The sequence below is a fragment of the Fukomys damarensis genome, unplaced genomic scaffold (genome assembly GCF_012274545.1).
Source record: "Fukomys damarensis isolate Sample0158 unplaced genomic scaffold, DMR_v1.0_HiC HiC_scaffold_24, whole genome shotgun sequence".
Lineage (NCBI taxonomy): Eukaryota > Metazoa > Chordata > Mammalia > Rodentia > Bathyergidae > Fukomys > Fukomys damarensis.
In genome coordinates, this window is record NW_022900936.1 from 53,448,620 (window position 1) to 53,472,472 (window position 23,853).

The 23,853-nt window shown below is 38.6% G+C and overlaps 1 protein-coding gene across 1 annotated transcript in view; it reads right to left on the reverse strand.

The window, feature by feature from the left end:
* The window catches only part of Morc1 (MORC family CW-type zinc finger 1), a 193,912-nt gene that overhangs the window by 23,257 nt on the left and 146,802 nt on the right, over positions 1-23,853 (reverse strand). Inside the window, exons 20-23 of the mRNA XM_010630190.2 lie at positions 9,377-9,655; positions 9,089-9,155; positions 6,792-6,858; positions 3,733-3,882 (exon numbers count right to left, since the gene is read on the reverse strand). Of these exons, the coding sequence (XP_010628492.1) occupies positions 3,733-3,882; positions 6,792-6,858; positions 9,089-9,155; positions 9,377-9,655 (563 nt within the window). The remainder of the gene's footprint in view (positions 1-3,732; positions 3,883-6,791; positions 6,859-9,088; positions 9,156-9,376; positions 9,656-23,853) is intronic.

The window sequence follows — 23,853 nt, forward strand, 5'->3', positions numbered from 1 at the left end:
GATTAAATATCTAAATATTAAAACAGAAACACTAAACTAGCTGGAATAGAGATTAGGTAGAACTCTTGAAGACACTGGTGAAGGAAAAGATTTTATGAACAAAACCTTAGTTTGTCTTTAAACTGGCGCAAACAATCAACAAGTGGGATGTCTTCTTATTAAAAAGCTTCTGCACAGCAAGAGAAACAGCCAACAGTGTGAAGAGACAACACACAACGTGGGAAAAATTTTTCACCATCTGTTCCTCAGACAAAGGTCTACTATCTAGAATATATAAAGAACTGTAAAAGATCAGACCTCCAAATATAAAGAATAATCCAAAAAAGGACACGTGAAATGAACAGACGTTTCTCAGACAAAGAAGTACAAATAGCAAATAAATGTATAAAAAAATGTTCAACATCACTGGCCATTCAAGAGATGCAAATGAAAACAACACTAAGATTCCACCTCACCCCAGAAAAAATGGCTGCTATCATGAAATCAACCAATAACAAATGCTAGTGGGGCTGTGGGGAAAGAGGAACCCTGCTCCACTGCTGGTGGGAGTGTAGACTGGTGCAACTACTGTGGAAATCAGGATGGAGATACCTCAAAAAACTAGGATTGGAAGTTTCATTTGACCCAGCTATTCCCCTGCTATCTTGCCCAAAGAATCAAAAGAATCATACCAGAGTGATGTATGTGCACCCATATTCATAGCAGCACCATTTGTAATAGCTAAAATTTGGAAGCAGCCCAACTGCTCATCAACTGGAGACTGGATAAAGAAAATGTGGGATTTAAAAAAAATAAAATGGAGTACTACTCAACCATAAAAAAAGTTGAGGAGATACGGTTAAGTGAAATAAGTATGACACACATGTGAATACTGAATAGTTTCTCTGTATGAGAAACTGAAAATGTAAATAAGGACTGAAAGGTATAATAGATAATGTGAAAGAGGAAGAAAAGGGACAAAGGGGAAGGGGAAATGGGAGGGGTAGGGTAAAGGAAAGAAGGAATTAATATGAGAGAATTAAAAATAATGGAAACAAAGTCATTATAGATAGGGAGGGAGGGGTTGAAGAGAGGGCAGGGAAATGGGGAAAATAATAGCCAAGATTGATTATGTAAAGGTACAAATTTCTAACAAGTAATGTCATTATATTGTATACCTTAAATGTACCAATAAAATTAATTTAAAAAAAGAAAGCTGGTTTATTTGTAGCAATGGCTTATTCACTGGATATATGGTCCTCTGCAAAATTTTTAATGATGTTCATATATTTATTCGTATACAGAGACAGACATGAATGCATGCATACACATACACAAACACAAATATGATTTATTTATTGCATGCTACCAAGCCTTAGCGACCAGTAAACAACCAACCAAGACTCGAATTTCTGGTTACCCAACTGCAAAACTGAAGACCCTAAAAATTAATTTTGGAAAAGTGCTGATAGAGAGTAAGAACTCACTAGAGAATCCCATTCTTTTTTTCCTTTTTTTTTTAGACAGGGTCTCACTATATAGTTGAGACTGACCTGGAACTCACTATGTAGTTCAAACTGGTCTCGAACTCACAGCAATCCTCCTGTCTCAGCCTCCCGAGTGCTGGGATTAAAGGCGTGTGCCACGACGCCCAGCTCAAGAATCCCATTCTTTTTTTCCTTTTTTTTTAGACAGGGTCTCACTATATAGTTGAGACTGACCTGGAACTCACTATGCAGCCCAGGCTGGTCTCGAACTCACAGCAATCCTCCTGTCTCAGCCTCCCGAGGGCTGGGATTAAAGGCGTGTGCCACGACGCCCAGCTCAAGAATCCCATTCTTTTTTTCCTTTTTTTTTAGACAGGGTCTCACTATATAGTTGAGACTGACCTGGAACTCACTATGCAGCCCAGGCTGGTCTCGAACTCACAGCAATCCTCCTGTCTCAGCCTCCCGAGGGCTGGGATTAAAGGCGTGTGCCACGACGCCCAGCTCAAGAATCCCATTCTTTTTTTCCTTTTTTTTTAGACAGGGTCTCACTATATAGTTGAGACTGACCTGGAACTCACTATGCAGCCCAGGCTGGTCTCGAACTCACAGCAATCCTCCTGTCTCAGCCTCCCGAGTGCTGGGATTAAAGGCGTGTGCCACGACGCCCAGCTCAAGAATCCCATTCTTTAAGGATCCAGTTCAAGGAAACAGCAGTATGACATCTGTCCAGATCACTGGACACAGGGCCTTCTACACGCTTATAATATTTATACAATGCTGAAGTCCTATTTCTGTCTCATTTCCAGGCTAGTGCAAGCTGCCATCTTGGGCCCTTTTGTTGGTCAGAACTTGTTGATTAGGTAGGGAGCATGCTGAATTTGCTGTCCCATCAATAACTTGTCTTAGTAAAGATAAACAAGAGTGCTTCCTTGCTTCTGGGGTAGGGCAGGTGTTAGACATGAATCCTAGAGGACAGCGTGTGGGGCTTTCATACCCATGTAAGTGTAGCCTTGCAGCCTAAGAACTAACTTTGTTCTATGGCGATTAGCAATCTTCTTCACAATAGGACCACAGAATAGAGGTCGTCGCTTCTTATATATGTGTCCTGCCTCTATGTTTCTCTCTTTTTTTCTACCTCTTCATTATGGTTTGGATCTGGAATGTCCCCCAAGGCCATATGGTAAATATCTGGCTGCCAGCTGATGGTGCTGTTGGGAGGTGGAGCCTGGTGGAGGAAGTGAGTCACTGGAGACACACCCTCGAGGGATGTGTTTGGTCCCTAGTCCTCCCTTCCCTTCTGCTCTGCTTCCTCCTGCTGCGGGGCAAGCAGCTTCCTCTGCTGCTCTCTCCCACTGCCTCGCATTCTGCTTCACCTCAGACCTACAGCAATGGAATCAGGAGGCCATGGCGTGAAGCCTCTGAAACTGCAAGGCAAAATAACCCTTTCTTCATTAAGCTGATTCTAAAGCTAACACACTTTCTGTCCTTTGAGGACTCTCACATTCAGAAGGATTCTGTTGGTCACTGATATGAAAAAGCAAGGTAACTGTCCTAAGAAAACACTGCTCCAGCTAAAGGTGTGCTGTGTGTTCTTGGCCCAGAGCCTCTTACTCCACAGAGGCCCCTCACAGTCGGCGAACCCACAAAATTAAGGAGGTGTGCTAATTCAGAGATGCTTGTGCTCATATTCCTGCCCTCCCATATGCCCTGTTCTGTTTACAGACTTCACTTGATTGTAAAACCCTCTCCTGTCATCACCCTGAATACTACACTTTACTTCATCCCTGTCTGTCCTTTGAGAACTGAGATCCAGCCATCTAAATTCCTCAAATAATCATGTCCACTAATATTGACATCCTGCATTGGCCAATCAATCAATCAATCTCAGTTTCCCTCAATAAATTCAGTATCTAAGACTACAAAAATTGATTTTTTAAAAAGCCAGACAAGTGTCATGAGGGTTTTTGTGAGAGAATAAAAAGGGTCCCAAGAAAATTCAGTAAGAATTTTGTATTACAGTTAAGGAATAAGTAACAGTCAAATAATGCTGGGTCCATAACTGCAGGCAGTTAAGAGTGATTGCAATTCTGTTTCAAAGGACAGTTATCCAATGGTATGTCTAATTCAGTGTAGTTAGGAGACAAGTCATACAGACAAGCCATTGAACTTTTTCAGTATTATTACCTCTCCGTAAGGAAAAGTAGAAAAAAGGAATTGTCACTGCTTATAATGAATGTGGAATATGTTTAGTAATTGACTTTACCTTAAATTAGATATCAGTTTTCTCTCTGTTTCCTTGACAGATGTGCTTTGAGAAGACAGCGTAGGCACAGAAGCAATTTTACCGCTGCCACTTACACAGACTCTGGCTTCACGTCCAGAACTTACACCTTCCATAGGCACACTGGGCAAGCTGGGGTTAATAATTTCAAAGTAGGAACCACATTAGATGCTAATAATTTCAGAAACAGCAACATGTACCACAATGACATATTAATACACAACCAATGAAACTCAGAATATAAATTTAATGCTAAAAATTACCACACATGTAGTTATATAAAATATTCTTAATTAGAATAATGACCATTTATTCCTGCCATATATTGATTCGAGGCTTTTAGGGTAGCAACAATGAAAGAGAACTGGTGAAATTTATTCTTAACAACAGGAGATGTACAGCACTTATGTTTTCTTTGTGAAATAGACTTAAATTCTATTTTGGAATGAAATAAATATGCAGAAATAAAACAAAAAATGAACAAAGGTGATTAAAAGAAATACTTAGTGATCTAGAGAAGTGCTCTGGGTGAGGTGTGATAACCCAAGGGTACAAAGCGCAAGGGTTGCTCAGGTAGGACGAGAAAGTCGGAGCTGGAAGGTTAGAGTCACAGGACCCAGAGGGAAAGGGAAGGTGAGAGACAGGTGCATGGAGGCCGTGGAGAGTGAACCGAGATTCTTCTAATCACAGTGAGCACTACCAGGACAGGATTGTGTGCATCTGATACAGGTTTTAAAAGGATCCATGGCCTCCAACTGAAAAATAAGTCCACAGTGAGTATGGATAATTAGTGCAGTATGCTATGAGACCTAAGTCTTCAGTATGACAGGAATAGAAAAAATAAGAGGTGAGGATGGTAAAACATGGGAGGGGGAAGACGTGTGCATCATGCAGGGGTTTCTTTGTCAAGGAAGAAAGGTTTTGCAATCTTTCATGCTCACATCCAGGAATTCAAGTCATGGCTTTAGAGAGTTTTTGCACGTTTACACTTTTGAAATTGGATTACAGTATATATCAGATGGGATGTGCTTCTGCTGTCAGTAGTTTTGTTTTGTTTTGTTTTGTTTTGTTTGGTACCGGGGATCAAATTTGGGTCTTTGCGTTTGCAAGGCAGGCGGCAGAACCACAGAGCTAAATCCCTGGCCCTGTCAGTTGTTCTTTGGTATTAACTATACTGTCAAACTTTAGCTGATTTTAAAATTAAGAACATTATATAAGCTAGGGCTTAACTGTCTGTTAAAGAATGCTTATACAATGTCAGAAGGTTCATTAACCATAACCTTCCAAATGCTAAAATTAAGTTCTTTTGTTGTTGTTTTATTATTTGAGGATGCTGGAAATTCATACTGGTGTTGGGAGTGGATAGTAAAATACACTACATGAGAGCACAGGGAATTCCCTCTGAATCTGTTTCTTCTTCTGTCAAATAATAATAGGGCCCACCTCTAACAGCTGTGGTAAGGATTAAATGAAATGTATAAATAGTACAATTCAGTGCTCAGTATCAGTGCTTGCAAACAGTACCTAGTAACTACTATGGTAACCTTCATCATCAGTAGCATTAGTAATACATGTGATAAACTTCATCTATTAATGTCATCCTATTTGAACTGTAGTTCTAACGCTCACATTTATAAGATAAAGAAAACAAAATTTCATGAAGACCTGAATTAATACACATACACATATTTCTGTTTTAGTGTCTGGAGAGTTCTTAAAATTTAAGTTTTAACAAATTCTAGACTTCATGTGTTATTCATGAGAAGGCCTAATGACAGCCCTATCGGGGGAAATGATATCATTTATTCAATCAATAAATGTTGAATGTCAAGTCAAGTGCCATTCTGAATATGAGGGACACAAAGGTGAACGAAACAGACCCTGTTCTCTTGGAGTGAGAGTTTAGTGAAAAATAAAGCAATCAAACTAGAAAAAAAATGGTAAAATAAGCAGATGAGTAAATTGTATGCCTTAAAACCTTAATGACTGCTTTGAAAAATATAAACCAGGATGACTTCATAGTGAGAGTATAACTTGCCACCATGGGTAAGCTATTTTAGATGGAACCATCAGGGGAGACCTTGCGGAGGTTCAGAATAACGAACAGAATGAGGCATGAGCCCTGTCTTTAAGAGCTGATATGCAATGCAAAGATAACCAGCTGAAAATTCCATCCAACTGTGAGTCAATTCTCACCACTGTGTGTGAGAATGTGGGGATGGTGCTTAACAGGTAAGAATGGGCACTGAATGGATTATGATACAACCTGACCACCGCCAGGGGCGCTGCGAGTGCCTGAGCTTGTCTAGGAGCAGGAGAGAGGCCCAGAAGACACCTGAACTGAGACTGGAAGGGCAAGAGAGCAATGGGAACTGGTACCAGAGGGTATTCACATAAAGGAAGTGTAGATAAAGAGACACGGGCTGTCACAAAATAAAAGCAGATGATTTGTGCCAGGCTAAAGAGTCTGGACTTGACTTTAACAATGGGGCTCTGGAAGGGTGGGTCCAACTGAGTCCAACTGCCTGGAACTCAGCTTAATTACATTTATATAGTGGAGGATAAGACTTTGTTTCCTTGAAAATATTTTTAAAATTCTACTGGGAATCTAAAATATCCAGGTGATTTTATTTTATTGTTGACAGAATTCTCATGTCAATTAAATTCTAGAATGCAATGTTCACAGTAATTTCATGTATGTTTAACAGTAAGATAATGATCAGTCTATGGTTTCACAATCATAACTTATGTTATGTCAGGAATCAGTGCTATGGCTACAGTATAGTAATTTGAATTAGATATTTACTGTGGGTAGGAAGTTAAGTCTGCTCCATTTCATTATTCCCACATTTTCACAAAAGAAATCAAAACAGTTGGGTAAAAAAGGTGAATTTCTATTTTTGTCTCTGTTGAAAATTTTGATTCATTCTCAATTGCCTTTATTGCTATTATTTTCTCTCTTCTTGTATTTAAACATTGGTAATTACTTTTCAACAGTATAATTGCACTCACTTGGAATTTGTATAATTATAGCACACTACCTTTTGAGGTTAGGTAAAGAAGAGCTTCTTCTTGTTGCTGAAGTACCGTTGTACAGCTTTTGTTTTGCTTCAAAAGAATATAGACAAAATGAAGACAATTAAATCTTAATGAGTACACAATAAACTGAGCCAAAAGAAATGTTATATAATTTGGATTTGTATTCAAACATCCACTTGTAAACTGTATCAATTTTAATGCAACTTATATTCTTAAGTTTATATTCTTAATTTTTAATAAATTTTAATGATGTGTATACAATAATCCTTGAACTTTTATAAGTTCAAGCCCATTTGCTGTATTTTAAAATTTATTATTATTAACAGATTTTAATTATACAAATTAATGGGTTTCATTCCTTTTTCATACATGCACACATTGTGCATTTATGTAACTTGGTTTTAGAAGAGTAATTTTATCTTATTTATTTATTTTGAGGGAGTACCGGGGATTGAACTCAGGAGCCAAATCCCTGGCCCTAGAGGAGTGATTTTTTTTAAATTTGTGCTTAATGAGTGTATGGATGACTGAGCAGGACTATTCAGCCTTCTACTTTTCCCAACTTCTGCTGAGATAATCACTCTCTTCACTCCAATATCCCATTCTCTGCCACTTTGAGTTCAGGTTCAAAGAACCTGACACATGATAAGAAATGTGTGTCTGACAGAGTTGAAGTTTCACACAGGAAGAGACCCCAGGTCATCCAGTCTCTCTTCAAAAAACTTTAGCTAGTTCACAGTAAGTAAAAGCTTTAAAACACCCTTCAATTGGTTAAGAATGTCTTGGGGACAGTATAGTCAATGAGTCAATATGTCTTTCTTGTATCTACCTCTATGATTCTTCATTATAATCGCCCACATAGCGTGTTCCATTCAGTAAACCTTTGTCAAGTTTAGAGCTACTGAAGTCCAAGTAGAAGAGTAGAGCAACAAAAAAGTTTTAGATGGTGGGTAAATAGTTGAGGATCTGCCAAGCTCCTTTAGGAAAACATGAAAGAGCTTTTCCAAGCTCACAGTAGGCACTATTGGCTTTACTCACTGTCTTGAATAAAAAATAAATTTTTAAACTCAACAGTCAACTAATCTATAATTACAATCACTTGAAAATATTTCACTTCATTCCTGCCAAGCCCAGAATGAGTATTTAAAATTAAATATTAATTTTACGATCAAAATTATATTAACAAATTTCCATTACAATTTGGAAATCCAGCAGAACCATACTTGAAGGTACAGTAACAGTTTGAAACATCTATAAAAGATCAGCTTTAAAATTAAGGGATTGGATTTAAAAATTAAGAAATTGTTTAAAAAGAAATTCTGATTGTGGAGCTGCAAATTGCCTTAATTAAGATGAAAAGAAAAAGAGTGATTTCTTAGAATCCTAACTAAAGGGTTCAAATACAAAGCTTGTGAATTAATAGCTGATTAGGTTGCCCAAGCAACAAAGTATGCACAAAGGATAAGCTCACTACCAAAAGTGAACATAAAATAATGGCCTGGATAGATAACAAGAAAGGACTGGGAAGGGTAAAGTCAAATGAACTGAGACTCACTAAGCAGGCTAGGAAGGGCTTTGAAATGTCAAAATGAAAACAATGACAATGAAAATGCACACACAGTTTGAGCCTAATGCTATAATATTAAATAAAAGATAGAATGGAATAATAATATAATACATAATAAAAGAATTATAGTAATGACGAATAAAGACTAAGAAATTGAAATATTGTGAGCCTAATTTTTTTCCCATTTCTTTACTTTTGGGCTTGAATATTTTAAGATGGAACTTTATGCTTTAATAAGTTCAAGTCCTACCTGAAGGACACTACATCCTATGGTCATGAAAGAACTAGTAAATACATTTAGTAATTGAGATACTCTTTGGGATTGCAGAGGGATCATGCAAAACAGGAAAAGCACTAAACAACTGAAAATAGAATAACATCATAATTTTCTAAGCAGATTCCGAAAAGTATAGAACCTGTATCAGTCCTTGGCAAAATGCTAAGTAGAATTTAATCAGAAGAGGGGTACAGGTCCATGGGAATTTCAGGCAGTGCGGAAATTTTAGGGAGCTTATTCTCAGCTAGGATATGTCCTCTGCTCCCTCAAAACACATGCAATTGACAGCTCAACCACCTTGCATCCTTTCTCTCACTTCTGGAACAATAAATATAATTTTTTAAAGCTCCAAATTACTGACAAACTTCTGATATATTTCTCAGGGTGTCACATAAGACACCTTGAAAATGGTCAAAACAGTACAGCTAAATCTGCTTAAACTGAATTTTTCTTACCTTTGTTTATAAGAGGAGCTTCCTTTTTCTCTTTCTTTAATGAAACAGCATCATTTTTATCCAAAACCTGAAAAACAATTTCTTCATTTAACACTGTAAAAAGCACAGGACATTTTACAGGGCTGAGAGAAGACCCAAATGGGTAGTGTCCACTACCCCCGGAAGAGACTGCAATGATGCCAGTAGTAAGGTTGCAAGCATGTTGTGAAGGAAGAGAACGAGACACGCTGTCAAAAGCCACACTACCTGGCATCTCAAGGAGGACTGCACTACCAATGTCCTGCTTACCGCTATCATTTCTTTAAAAGCATCATCACATCTACCAATACTTGGAGATTTTTTTTTTAAATTGACAATTTGCATAGATGTAACAAAGACTCCAACAAGAGTCAAGTGTTGCTTCACCAGGAGTAACCAAAAAGCCTCTGTCACTTTGAGGAGGTTCCTTACACTCTGGGCTGCTGCCAAGCAGGGATGGGAAGGGAGCTCGACACCAGTGCACGGAGAGGTGCTTCGTGAGGGAGTCAAGACGTTGGGCCGCGATGCATTGTGGGTAAGCATGTGGGGCTGGGAAGGAGGAGTACACCTGGAGTCTTGGAACTACCTCTGTTTTATAAGGCTCACTTAAAAAAAAAACTTTCTATCTCTGAATACAGTTCTGGGTTTTGCTTCGCTTTAAGACAGCACCTCACTTTGTAGTCCTGGTTGTCTTCGGACTCATTCTGTAACCCATGGTAGCCTCACACAAGCAGTGACCCTTCTGCATTCTCTAACGGCTAGGATTACAGGTGTGCACCCCATGCGCATCTGAAGTACAGCTCTTTAGATGGTGGGGGGAGAGACTACGAGGACATGAATGTATGAATTATGCATATGCCATTCAGGGAAAGAGAACCAGAATGTTCTCTTCATGTATTCTGGAAATCTTTGAGAAGGCAGAGAAAACAGGCATAAGGCAAACGTTCCTGCCTGCATCTGCATCTGAAGACCACAGAGACCCAAATGAGCACCCCACCTGTTACTATTTGCAGTGGGGGAGTCAGCTGTTTTGAAACCTGCTCAGTATGTTCGCATCCCTTGCTTTTCCATCTGACCTGCTAACCAAGCATGATATGGAGAGAGCTCAGCCTACCTTTTCTTCCCCTTCCAGAAAACAAAGCCATATTTGAACATAGCAATCTGGAAACTACTCTGTCAGGAAGCAGGTTAAATGGGCACACATGTAGTTGAGCAATAAAATAATTGTATAGCTAGCTGTCCATCACTGCCCAAACAGAAAGCAAGAAAAGCCTTACAGACAATAGACAATAAATAAAACTCCTTTAAAGATACTGTTGTCCATTTCAAAAAGTTTTAGTTATACTATAAGTGGATGTTCCAGGAAGCAAGAAAATGCCTATTTTTAAAGGTTTATTTTGTAAAAAATCTGGAAAGTGACTTAAAACATGTGCCTTTATGTTTGTTGTAACATAAAATTTAAAGTTTTTTCCTAATGTACTAATATACAAAGAAAATAACATAGCAAGTGTCTCAAATGTTGGACGAAATATTTTTTGACCAATTTATGAGGAGCAAAGACTATTTTCCACCATACTTAGAAGTAACCACAGATAAGCTTATAAGAACTACTTAATGGCTTTGGTGATTGTCACTTTGTTATAACCATGATAATCATACAACGTGTTAATTTTTCTCCAGTAAGGTTCTCTGATGATGAAACTGGACAAGATGGAAGTATTCAAGTTTAACAAAAATGACATTACTCCCAGCAGAGAACATCTCTTCGTGGTGTTATTAATACAGCCTCATGAAGTTAATTATTTTTGTATTCTACTGTTCTGTTCTCTGTCTTGAGCTCTGCCTTGTTCAGGCTGTTTTATTAGGATGGTGTACATCCTTCATCTCAAAGATGTTGGGAGTACAAAGATTTACCATCTTTTTGGCAGGAGAAATGTCTTGCCTTTTTCTTTCCTGTTTCTTCTTTAGTCTTTCAATTAAAAGTACAGACATCTTTAAAGCATATGTGGCTAAATTCACTGCCTACAATATTTTATTTAAACAGCACTGTGTAAATATCTAGTTTCATAAGATTATGCCTTCTATTAAACTGTAGCTGTAGCTTTGAGCATCTATTTTCAAGGTGAGACAATGTACACAGTATTCTTTTGAAAAAAAAGTTTTCATCATACAAAACTCTTTCATATACAGTAATTTGTTTCATCTTAGAAATATTCTTCAGCCACTTAGATTTAAATGTCGTTTAAGCTCTGCAGTTGGGGTACATCTCTTTCCTAACATTTCTACCTAAATGGGGAAACAGATAATACCTCCCACACAGTGAGATTAAAGTTACGTCTTAACATGTGATTTAAAGTATTTTAACCACAGTTATGCTAACAATGAACAGGGTGAGAGATCTGTCTGCTCTCCGAGGGACACAATGGACCTGCATAATACCACATAATCAATTTTGTAAAGTATCGATTTAAGACAGTAAATCATAAATAAGTTAGAGAGAAGAGTAAAAGAATGTACTACAGGCAGCTCTTTAAGTTAACTTGTTAAGGAAATTTAGGAACTGGACGATATCCCTCCAGCACCTTTTCTTTCCTTCCATTTTCTGCCCTCCTACCCTCATCCCAGGTGCGTACCATTATGCACGTGGATTCATAAAAGCTGCTAGATCAGTAAATGCCCATCTGCCAAATTCAACAACCCTCTCCCTTTTCAGATGTCCACAGTTAACACTGCATTTTAGGCTTCTGCCCTTCATTCATTCATTATTCAATAAAATTGATAAACTGATAAAATTCTTCGATAGAGTTGAGTTCCTGGTTGAGTTGCAGAGAAGGGTTCCCCCAGTTCTGCCTTCATGAAGCTTATCTTCTAGTGAAGGAAAAAGACATTAAACAAGAAGATAAATCTGTAGGATAGTATCAGGTAAAGTACGCCCCGTGAAGAAAAAGAACACAGATGAGAGAGAAACTGAGATTCCTGCATAATCTGACCTAGTTGCTCCCTGTTGTCACACCACACTCTCCACTCCTCTCCAAACACATTTCCGTTGACCTGCTCCTCTAGAGACCTGAGGTGTATTGCACATTCTAGGCTTGTCCACCCCTAACATTCTCTGGGCTTTCTGCAAATACCCGCTTCACTGGGCCATCCTTGACTGTTCTGCCTACAATTCCCACTCATGTTCACCACATCCCAGCACAGATACAGTACTTCCTCTCCCCATTTCCTTGGCTCACTCTGCTCGTAGCACTTAGCATCATCTGCCACGCAACATATTTTTCTTGTTCATCCTGTTTATTGTCTAATCAAGAGAGAACAGAAGCTACACAGAGGCAAGGAGTGTTGTCTGCTTTGTTTTCCCCTACTGGGTCCTCCAGTATCTAGAAGAGTAACTGACCACACAGCAAATAATAGAAAGTGAAAAGGCAAGTCATGAAAAGACCTGTGTTATGAGTTAGAAAAAAAAATGTGAGAGAATGAAAAGATGAAAATAAAGTGTTTGTAGATGGGGAGGGGAGGAGGGGGTGAAGGGAGGGCAGGGGTAAGGGGAAAAATGAGAATCAAGACTTGTCATGTAGAGGTACAAGATCCCAACAATGAATGGAAGTGTACTGTATCCCTAAAATGTACCAATAAACTCAATTAAAGCTGAAAAAAAAAGTTATGCTAAGGAAGATTCAGGAAGTGAAGACCAAGTAAGGAAAATTGAAGGAAAAGGATAAGGCTTATATTACGTTCTCTCTCATTTATAATATTTTTCTTCAAAGAAATTCCATATTTGATAATTACATTGCTTTTTATCTTTGCACTTATTAATATTTTGTAAGTCTTTGGGTCCCAAGAAAAGTTGACATAGCTAAAGCAGACTGAGAGAAGGTATTGGTAGTGAAGTTGAGACCCTGAATGGCATCAAGTCAGGTTATCTGGAACCTTGAGTGCAATAGCAGGGATACTGGATTTGTTCTAAGAATGAGAGGATCATGGCAGGCCTTACAGAAGAAGAAAAATATCATACAACAGATACTGCAGATGAAATACTCCAATTTTTAGATCATGGACCAAGAGAAACTGTGAGATCACTTACAGGGCTGCTGTCGTTGCCTTGGCAAGAGATGCTGGAGAGCTGATGGTGAGGTTGCTACCCGGATGGTAAAATAGGTCGAATGTGTAGAGGTTGATTCAGCGAGACTGGGGGTGGATGGAGTGCAGGTTATGAAAGAGGAGAAATTCTAGATGAACCCCAGCTTCGGGCCCAAGGAACTGAATGGTGGGCCCTTTACTGAATTAAGAGAAGCATGAGGATGTCTCCTGGAATTCTTTTCTCCCTTGATCTTTGTAGCCTTTTAAGTTTCAACTCTCCCTGGATAATTTATTCTTTTCTGTCTGTTTTCATTCCTTCAGTTAATCTTTCAGCAGTTCAGGGCGCTGAACTAGCACACTTTATGCAAACAATAACTCAATCAGCAAAGTCAACCCCAACTTCCTTTGCTCCAGCTATCTCCAACTGATCTCATGACTCTTATACTAGAATATCTTGCTGAAACTGCAAATCCTCAGTCTTATTTTTGTGCAGCTACTCCCATTGCCCTGGTCACCTGTCCTCTTCCTATCTATAACACAGTTTTCCAAGGTTTCTATCATAACACTGCTTTCATTATTTAGCCTACCATGCTGTGCAATTTTCCCCTCCAATTTTCTTGTTGTCTTTTTTTCCTTACACTATTTTTTTTCTTTTTTTGTTTTGTTTTGGTTTTTTTTTGGGGGGGGTTTGAGACAGGGTCTCACTATGTAGTTCAGTCTGACCTGGAACTCACTATGTAGCCCAGGCTGGTCTCGAACTCACAGCGATCCTCCTGCCTCAGCCTCCCGAGTGCTGGGATTACAGGTGTGCGCCACCATGCCCGGCTTTTCTTTTTCTTTTTTTAATTCATTAAATTTACATTTTAGGTATACAATACAATGACAGTCATCATTGGGAACTTGTACCTTTGCATGATATATCTTGGTTTTTATTTTTTCCCCTTATCCTGCCCTCTGTTCAACCCCTCCATTTCTTCCTATTTACAAAGACTTTGTTTCCATTTTTTCCTTCTTTTCTCATATTTTTTTCCTTTCACTTCTTTCCTTTTCCCTACCCCTCCTTCTTCCCCGTCCCTTTCCCCTTTGGACCTTTTTTTTGCTATTTCACATTATCTATTATACATTTTGATCATCATTTACACTTTGTTTCTCACACAGGAGAAACTATTTGGTATTTAAATGTGTATCTTATTTATTTCCTTAAGACTATGGCCTCAATGGGCAGCCATTTAGCTATAAGTGTCTCTAGTTTCTCATTCTGTATGGCTGAGTTTAAAAAAACAAAACAAAAAAAAAACTTGTATCTTCTTTCCAGTCTCCTATAGATGGGCATTTGGGCTGTTTCCAAGTTTTAGCTATTACAACTGTGCCACTATAAACACGGGTGCGCATATATCACTGTGGTAGGATGCTTTTAATTGTTTTGGGAAGACACCGAGCAGGGGAATAGCTGGGTTAAATGGGACCTCGAATCATAGTCTTTGGAGGTACCTCCATTCTGATATCCACAGTGGCTGCACCAGTCTGCCCTCCCACCAACAGTGGAGAAGGGCTCCTTTATGCTCACAACGCAGCCAGCATTTGTTATTGGTGGATTTCTTGAAAGCAGCCATTCTTTCTGGGGTGAGGTGGAATCTCAGCATTGTTTTCATTTGCATCCCTTGGATGAGCAGTGATGTTGCACATTTTTTCATATGTTTCTTTGTTTTTTTAACTGCTGTGAGAAATGTCTGTTCATTTCAGATTTACACTGCTACTTTCATGCAGCACTATTCTACTTGTTTTTTGTTTTGTCTTTAGTTTCTTCTTTATCCCGACAAAGCCATTGTCACAGTCTGATAGCTTTTAAAATTTCAATGATTATATAATCCTTTTAAAAAACTTTCTGAAGTTTTCACTTAATATCTCAAGCACAAACTATTTGGTTTTCAAAAGCTCTTCTCAATGTGATTCTAAGTTATTTGGATATCAATTTAATATTTCTTAACAAACATCCTCTGCTATAATATCTCCAGAATTCTCTAGAAGCATCACATATACCTGTGTTTCAACATCTTTGCTCGTGTTTGCTCTTCTGTCTCCTCACCCTCCTCTTGTCCTTCCCCCTCTCCTCTTCTTCCTCTTGCTCTTCTTCCTCCTCTTGCTACTCTAGACATATGGATTTCTTAAATTGAAGACTATTTACTATTATTACTATGGTTGCAAGCCAAGCATTTTACCTGTGCCCCAGGTAAGACTGAGATTCTTGCCATGATCCTTCAAAGCTTGGTTGCATCTCCCCAAAACAAGCTCAACTCTGCAAAGCATTTCTGCAGACTGCATTGGTAAATGGAAGAAATAATTACACACAGCAAGACAATTAACTTAAAATTACTACAACACATCGACTTCCTATACTTCTTTGACTGATGACTGGATAAGCCCTATCTAGACTTTCCCCACCCTATCTTTCCAGTCTGCAGCTCTAGGCTTTTCTCCTTCTGGGATTACCTGTCCACTTTCTGGCTCCATCCCTACACAGTACCAGTCTTTACACTCCCCTATCCTCCACAAAGCAATTCTACTTTGTCAGTTTTCATTCTCCTGAGTTACCCAAAAAAGGCTGAATCTGCATTATTTAGAGCCATATAAGGTACTTTCCTTACACAAAGATTTATTTTCATTCCATCATAAATCAGTCATTCCATAATTCAGTAACTCAATGATCCAATATTCTTGTCCATTCTCATAAAAACCTCAAGAGCAGATAATAGCATCATTCTCATTTCATATATAAGAAAACAGGTGATCAAAACTTGATATAAACTGAGCATGGTGGCACACACCTGTAATCCCAGCACTCGGGAGGCTGAGGCAGGAGGATCGCTGTGAGTTTGAGACAAGCCTGGGCTACACAGTGAGTTCCAGAGCAGTCTGAACTACATAGTGAGACCCCGTCTCAAAAACAAACAAACAAAAAAACTTGATATAACTAAGTGGCCTGTTAGGTCTGAATTTGAAGCTAGAGCATTGTGTGCAGACTGTGTCCTTTCCATAGCATAATTCTACTCACGGTTTTATAAAACTGTCTTCCAATTTTCTTGTTCCTTCAGGGAAAGGATCAGTTTTTTTTTTTTTTTTATTTTTGCTGTTCCTCAAAATCTGTAACATAATACCATTCAATAAGTTTGTCTTCATTAACTGGCTCATGGCTGCTGGTAGTTCACACACTGAACCTTAATATTTAGATTCATCATAAGTCACCCATGAGATGTTCCTGTGTATCGGGCACTAGTGCACATACTGTTCTTGTGACTGTCCGAACCACCCGCTAGCGAGTTGACCAATGATACTGAAGAGGCTGAGTAGAGATAATTTTTCCTACAAAGCCCTTGGAGCAACTCTGGTTTTCATCTTTGTAAAAGTGTTGGTCATGAAATTTCTTGTACTTTTAGCAACAATCACATCACTACAGTTTCATTAAGAAAGCTCTCTTGCCATTGTTTGAGGCAGGCTGGCAGCTCCCCCCACCCCACCACAATAAAGCCTTGCCTCAGGTTCTCCTGTTTCAGCTCATTTTCTTTCATTCTGGTGCTGAAACTCAGGAAGACAATGGTCAGGACTTCACGACGATCCCCTGCTGGTCGGGGCTGACTGGCCTCCCAACTATCCTTCCAGGACCCTGCCAGACGAGCACCCAGCCAGGGGCCTTCACATTTGCCATTGCTGATACCTTGCATCCACACTGGTCCTAATCTCTGGGTAAGTACTCAGATCAGCCTTTCTCGGGTCCTCTGTCACTCTCTCTCAAAAAATCGTAGGACGAGGTCAAATGGACTCCTTGGCCTGTGGCCAGGACTGCTGCCTCTAGGGGATGTCCCATTGGCCTGCCTCCTCTCATTCTCTCTCCAGAGAATGTCAAAGGGGATGAGGACACTCCTTCCTTTTGCTCTTCTCCTTGGGAGCTATCTGATAGTCACCCTGCACATCTGGCCCTCCCTTGATATGGGAGTTACACAATCCAAAACTCCCCAGTCAACACCGTTGGGATGTCTGCTACCTAATCTCAAAACTCTTGGGCTTCCCAGAAATATTAAGTCTAAATGTCTGATCTTTTATTGCAATCAGGCTTGGCCCCAATATAAATTAGATAATGATTCCCACTGGCCTAAAAAATGGAGCACTCAACCTGGACATTTTATGGGATCTTTATAATTTTTGTCAGTGCACTGGCAAATGGTCTGAAGTCCCCTACGTGCACGCTTTCTCCTGCCTTTGTACCCCCCGCCCCCCCGTCAATCTTGCCCTACCTCTCAGATTCTCCTTGCCCACGCTGGTCACCTATGACCCCGGTCCCTGCCCAGAGCCAGACATGCCTCCCCTCTTGCTCTACCTCCACCCTACAGCCCCACCTCCACCTCTTCCTCAGTGCAGTGGTGACGCTCTACCTCTGTGTTTCCTCTTAGCCTCTACTGCCATGTTACACAAAAGGCTGCAAAGGCAGGTGAGATTTTTAGGTGTCTACACCCACTACTCTGCCAGCTCTCCCTGCCTCAGTTTCTGAAGAGAGAGGGAAGCGAGATTCTACAAAAGAAAGTAAAAATCTTCTCCTGGCCCTGCCTATTTACATATCAACAACTGGTTTGGAAAGCTACATTACCAAGAAATTTCATCAGGTCCTATTGCTTTCTACATAAATATTAGAAAATAAAATATAAGATTTTAGAACAGTTCAAAGAAAATGTAATGTTTAAGATTGGAGCTCAAAGACCAAATGCTAGGCTCCAGCCCAGTGTCTGCTGCATACCGCTTGCTCCACATTAAAATCAGCTGTGATATTCTGCTGGACAAGGGAAACTTTAAAAAAGCATATCAAAAATCAGATTATAAATTTTGATTAAGTGACAAATGTATCTTTCTCAATTTAAATTGATGTTTCATTGATGTTTGGTTTCCAGATGTTTAATTGATGCATTTAAAACATTTATTTTACATTACAAATTCTTGAATTGTAATTATAGGATTAACTTGACCTTCTCTCTACTTTCTGCTTTGACTTATAACACAGGATTATGCTACTGTTAAAAAGCACTTTTATTCCTTCTGATTCTAATTACATGAGATCTCTGTCAATTGGCCTACAAAGTTTTGACTAGTCTTAATTAAAAGAGATGTTATAATTCAATTGGCCAAGTACATTTGAGTGCACTCTAGTTTCATAAATTGTTTTATATGTTTGTCTGTGTCTGTCCAATTGTTTGCTTGTGTCTGTCCAATTGTATTTTTGATAAATGTTATTAAAGGCATACCTTCTTTTTCTCCCAGGATCAAAACAATGTCAAAGATTAATTTTGACTATAATACATATGGCTGTCTACATTCTATATATGTGTATATATGTGTGTGTGTGTGTATGTATATATATGTATATAAAACAAATAAATTGTTAATTGTTACAATCGGTTTTTACAGGTTATATAAAAAAGAAATTGTCAAAATAATTAAATAAAAACTTTTAGGTTTGAGGAGATGTCTGGATGATGGGACTCCTCTTGATGTATAAAGAAGCAGCTGCTTAGAAAACAGTTATTTTTGGTCTTTGTTCACTAATGAGAGCCCCAATAATTCCATAGCCTTATGGGAAGACACACCCCCAATTAACATTGCTTAAATATGTTGTTATGAAATTTTGTATTGGTTATAATCAAGGTTTAATTTCTAAATATGTTACTGTAATATGTTCATATTGGTTATTTTCACAAAAATTTTTGATGGAAAAAACAAGGTGTTATTTAAAAAATGCCTTTGGTACCAAGCTATATTATAGGACATAAAGTTTGATGTAATTATAATAATTATTTTTGCTACTTTTCTTGTGTCCACAATATATTCATGCTTTCTGACTGTACAGGTTTTCTAATATATTGTTTATAGTAACAACCTTTTGATTTAGGTATTTGCCCTTCTCTTATGCTCCAGTTACTTATGATAACAGGTACATTTATAGGCCGATGTATTTTCTTTAGATGGCAACCTATCAAAAGATAAAAATTTGTGTAAGAGTTTCTTATGTGTTTTTGTGGGCAAGTGAGTGCATTTAACAGTGGCTATTTTATACTAAGATACATATCTAAGTTTGTTACAAAGATAATGCCATCATGATTGTCACGCTAGAGTATTATTATTACTACTGTTATGTGTGGCTCCTGATTCAAAGTTTTTCTGTTAATATTCTACAGGAAATCAACTACTAGAACAGTCATGATTGAAAAAAATAACTGTCCTCTAACTATATTTTAGATTCCAAAATGCTTGCTATCCAGGTAAAATTATAATAGTTAAGCTTACTGCTCCTACTGCACTACTTATGTCACTGATCTTCTCTTCTGGGTGTTCAACATCTAAAATTTGGAGACCAAAACTAGAAACGTAACTGGGCTAGAAGGACTGACAATATTTTGGCCCTAGCCCCTCAAGGTCGACAAAGAACCCAGGAAATTAGGGAACCTTTCCTATGACATCCTACATCTTTGGTAAGTCAACCAACCTCCTGAGCAGGGAGAGAGCTGGACACCAGAAGACAAATGTACCATGTGCCAAAGGAGAGTTAAGAAGAGGAAGAAATGTCCCATGCTTTCACTCAAAGCAACATGGTCAAGCAAGGGTATGATCCATCCTGACAGATGACTCTGACAAAGGAGCTGAGAGGCTCTGTGCATGGTTCCAAAATAATGCCTGAAGAGACTTAACTGGCATTGATATAAAACAAGATGCTCATATTCATTGACATAGGTCTCACTTTAGCTTGGTCTTAACCACCTAGCAGAAAAGAATAAGCAAAATAGGTAAAAAATAATGCCATAGTAATAAAGCCAGGTATAAAAAGGGACTCCAGTCACTGACTCCTTCTGGCAGTTTCCAGCTCTACCAGTAGCTGACCATGGTTATGGATCATTAGGAAAAATGATGGTAAAATCTTTAAGAACTCAGACAGAATTTTAAATTTCTTAGTGAGATTTGTTCTTCAAATTATCTCTTACCTTTTTACAGTTAAAACTAGAGAGACTTATGAAAAAGTATCAGGCTTATATATAACCTTTATCAATGAAAAAAAATCTAAGATCCAACAGGTTACAATCACTCACTATTTCAGTATCTAAGTGTGACTTTCTTCCTGACCTGCCCTTCCATTCTAGTGCACTCATGCTTAGGTTTTTCATGCTCTAATTTCTTCTAAAAATCTTGTTTATTTTTGCCTATAAGCTACCAAATTCAAAGTGATCATACACATAATATCAACAACAAACATGCTAGACGTTTTTTTTAACCAATATTCACCATTTTAACAAGCATGCCCTTCCTATAACTCCCTTTCCTAATTCGAGCTGGTGCTCTGGCAGGAATTGGCACTGGGGTGGTAGGAATCTCAACATCAACACATTTCTATTACTCCCTACCCCAAGAGCTAAATGAAGATATGGAAAAGGTATCTGACTCTCTGGTCACCCTACAGTCCCAAATCAATTCGCTGGTGGTTGTGGTACTTCAAAATCGATGAGCTCTGGATATAGTAACAGCAGAAAGAGGGAGAACCTGATTCTTATTAGGTGAGAGTGTTTTTACTTTGTAAACCAATCTGCAATTGTTGAAGACAAAGTAAATGAGCTCAGAGAGCGCGTGGAAAAAAACGCAGATGAGACCTAGACAGACTACAATCTCTGCCAGAATACTTTAACCAATGGCTTCCACGGCTTCTCCCTTTCCTAGGATGCCTCACCATCTTCTGCATAATCCTCTGTTTCACTGTTTTCAACATTTCTTACAGGAACACATGCAGGCCTTTACCAACCAGACGGTTGGCAAACTCGTCATGGCCAGCTACTGGACCCTTGCTACTGATGCTGGCTCCGCCAAGACTACACCTCAGCTGTCTAAAGCCCCCATCCCCTTTGCCAGTAGGAAGCAGATACAGAAAAAGAGAGCTTCATCCCTATTTCATAATAACAACAGTCTGGAATGATAGAGTTCTCAGACAAAATGGTCCCAATGGTCCTACATTCTAAAATGGCTCCTGTTCCTAAAATGGTTCCTTTTTATGGAAATGAGCCACTTCAGAAAAGTGAAACCTACCTCCTCTGGAGAAGAAAAACCTAACTTGTTGCTCTACCCTGCTACCCACATGACCCTCCCCTTCCAATCACCTGGTGTTCCATTGCTCAACTCTCACAATACTCTCCCCACTTCACTGTCCTATATAAACCTCACCCCAATTAGTGTTGCTTGCTCTTTCCATTGTTCAAGGCAGCCTGGCAGCACCCCCCGCAATAAAGCCTTGCCTTGTAGGAGGGAAAAAAAAGAGCATCTCGTCAAACAGGAAAGCTGACTGAGAAGTGGTCTGCTTTTGGAATTGAAACAACTTTAATATCTGAAGTCATGTTATTACAACAACATCTACTGCATGTTACTACAATATTCATGCAATCTCCTTTGAAAAACTTGTTAGGAGTAAGAAAAATGATGTGTATTGGGGTGAATGCAGCTGACTTAGGGATTCACTGTGCAAATTATTGGCTATTGTTTTCTTTGACCTGTTTTGGGCTTATTTTTCACTCTTCTTTTTGAGTCACATCATGTGACATGAATGCTCAAAGTATTGTACTTGTTTGTTGATTTGATTTCTGGCCACCATAAAGAATAAAACTACATACTGGTAACTCATCAACTCTTTTTGACATTCTTTAGATTTTGCAGTGTGCCAGGGAAGCCCGGTCTATGATCCGAGGAATTTGGAGCACAGCAATGTCTTCTCTGAGCTGGAACAAGACTCTTTCGAAGGATATCCCAAAGAGCTAAACAGTTGCAACTGGTAATAGAATTAGCTCAATTTTTAAATAGAGTTCCTTCCACCGTTTATTCATTCACACATTATTCTTGGGCTCCAGAGAGTGCTGTGCTCTGTCCCAGGCACTGCAGGTGACATCTTTCACAAGAAACACCACAGACTCTATTGCCAAACTCTTACAATATTTTCTGGAAGAGGTGATCTGGCTACCAAGTTTTTTAAAATATCAAAAGATTGGGAATATGAAATTAATCTATTTACCAGTCTGTTCTCAAGGCCAGATGTAAGGCTAAAGAGAGAGAGAGAGAGAGAGAGAGAGAGAGAGAGAGAGGCAGAGAGAGAGAGAGACAGAGAGAGAGAGACAGAGACAAAAGAACTAAAAATCAGTCTAAGCACAAAGTTTGTATGATTACGATTATTAAAGTAGGCAGGTGTAACCCAACCTTATATAACCACACCACACTAAAGACACTATCATGTTTTAGAAACTTGGGTTTTTCTCTTACATTCAAAATAGCAACTTAAAGATAATTATTATGATCCTGAAAGAAAATAGCACAGATCAGTATGTAATAAAAAGGTAAACACCGTTTCATATTAGATGAAAAAATCCATACAATATCAATTTCAGTATGTTCTCCACCAAGGTAAATAAAAGTTTCCACAAATGTAATAAAAAGTTACTGCTTTTATCACTCTGACTTGAGTCTCAGCTTATTATTCCTACTCAACTTCTCAGATTTGGGTTTTCCAAAATTAATCTTTCTTCAAACTCACCATTTGTTTTCTCAGCCACCTATTGTGGTCTGGAAGTCTGGCTTTCCCACTGCCCATCCCAACAGATTTCCCCAGACGCTTTACTCTGTAGAGTTGCTTCTCGCATCTCATCTTGGAATATATCTTGAATGGAATTATCTCCCTTTTATATAATTCTTGATTATACAGTTCCATTTCTTCATTTTAATTCTTATTGCATCTGTGAAGCGTGGGGCAGCAACGGTGGATCAGATCACATCACTCTGAGAGGCACTGCTCACATCGGTTCCAAGCCTAGCTCCGGGGTGCTATAGAACCTATATGCCAAATTTTGCCTGCAGTAAAGTTGAACTGCCAGTTTAACACAGAGCGGTGCACAGAGTTTTTAACTGAACTCAGACAAGTCCTTAATTACAACAGGACTGCACAGGGTGATGCTTCAGTGACAGTGGGGCTACACAATAGGCATTTTGAAGAGCAACATTTACTCAGATATTGATTCTCTTCACAAAGGCTGGCATACCTATAAAAAGTGCTATAAAATAATTTCTAATTCCTTCCTACCTGGGATTAACTGGGACAAATATAAACTCTACACGAGTTTGGAAATTTTTAATAAGGAAAACAGGTTAGAGTATCAAGAATTCATTAAAATAGAAGGCAGACTATGTATTTGGAGCAGAGAAAGTATAAGGGGATTTTCTGGAGGCCAAAGGTAAGGCAACACTAACTCATGGGGGTGCTAGTGGTAAGGCTAGGACTACAGTCATATTCCTAGAGAGACAATCTTCAACAGAGAAAAAAAGACTCTCTTTTATAAGACTCAGAAACTAGTAGAAATCCTGAGAAGAAACACTGATGATATTTATAGAACTCTAGATTAACCAGGAAAGTAGATGTTGAAGAGAAAAGTAGTATACTGTACAGATCTCATTTAGGATGTTTAAGGGGGAGAAATGGGCCTAAGGGAAGTTAATTTACTCTGTGTAAGGAAATGATGATAGATTAGTCTTTTATTTTTTTAATTAAAAGTATAACTTTTGCCTTTATTTATAGGTTATAGTTTAGTAACTTAATACAATATATAGTG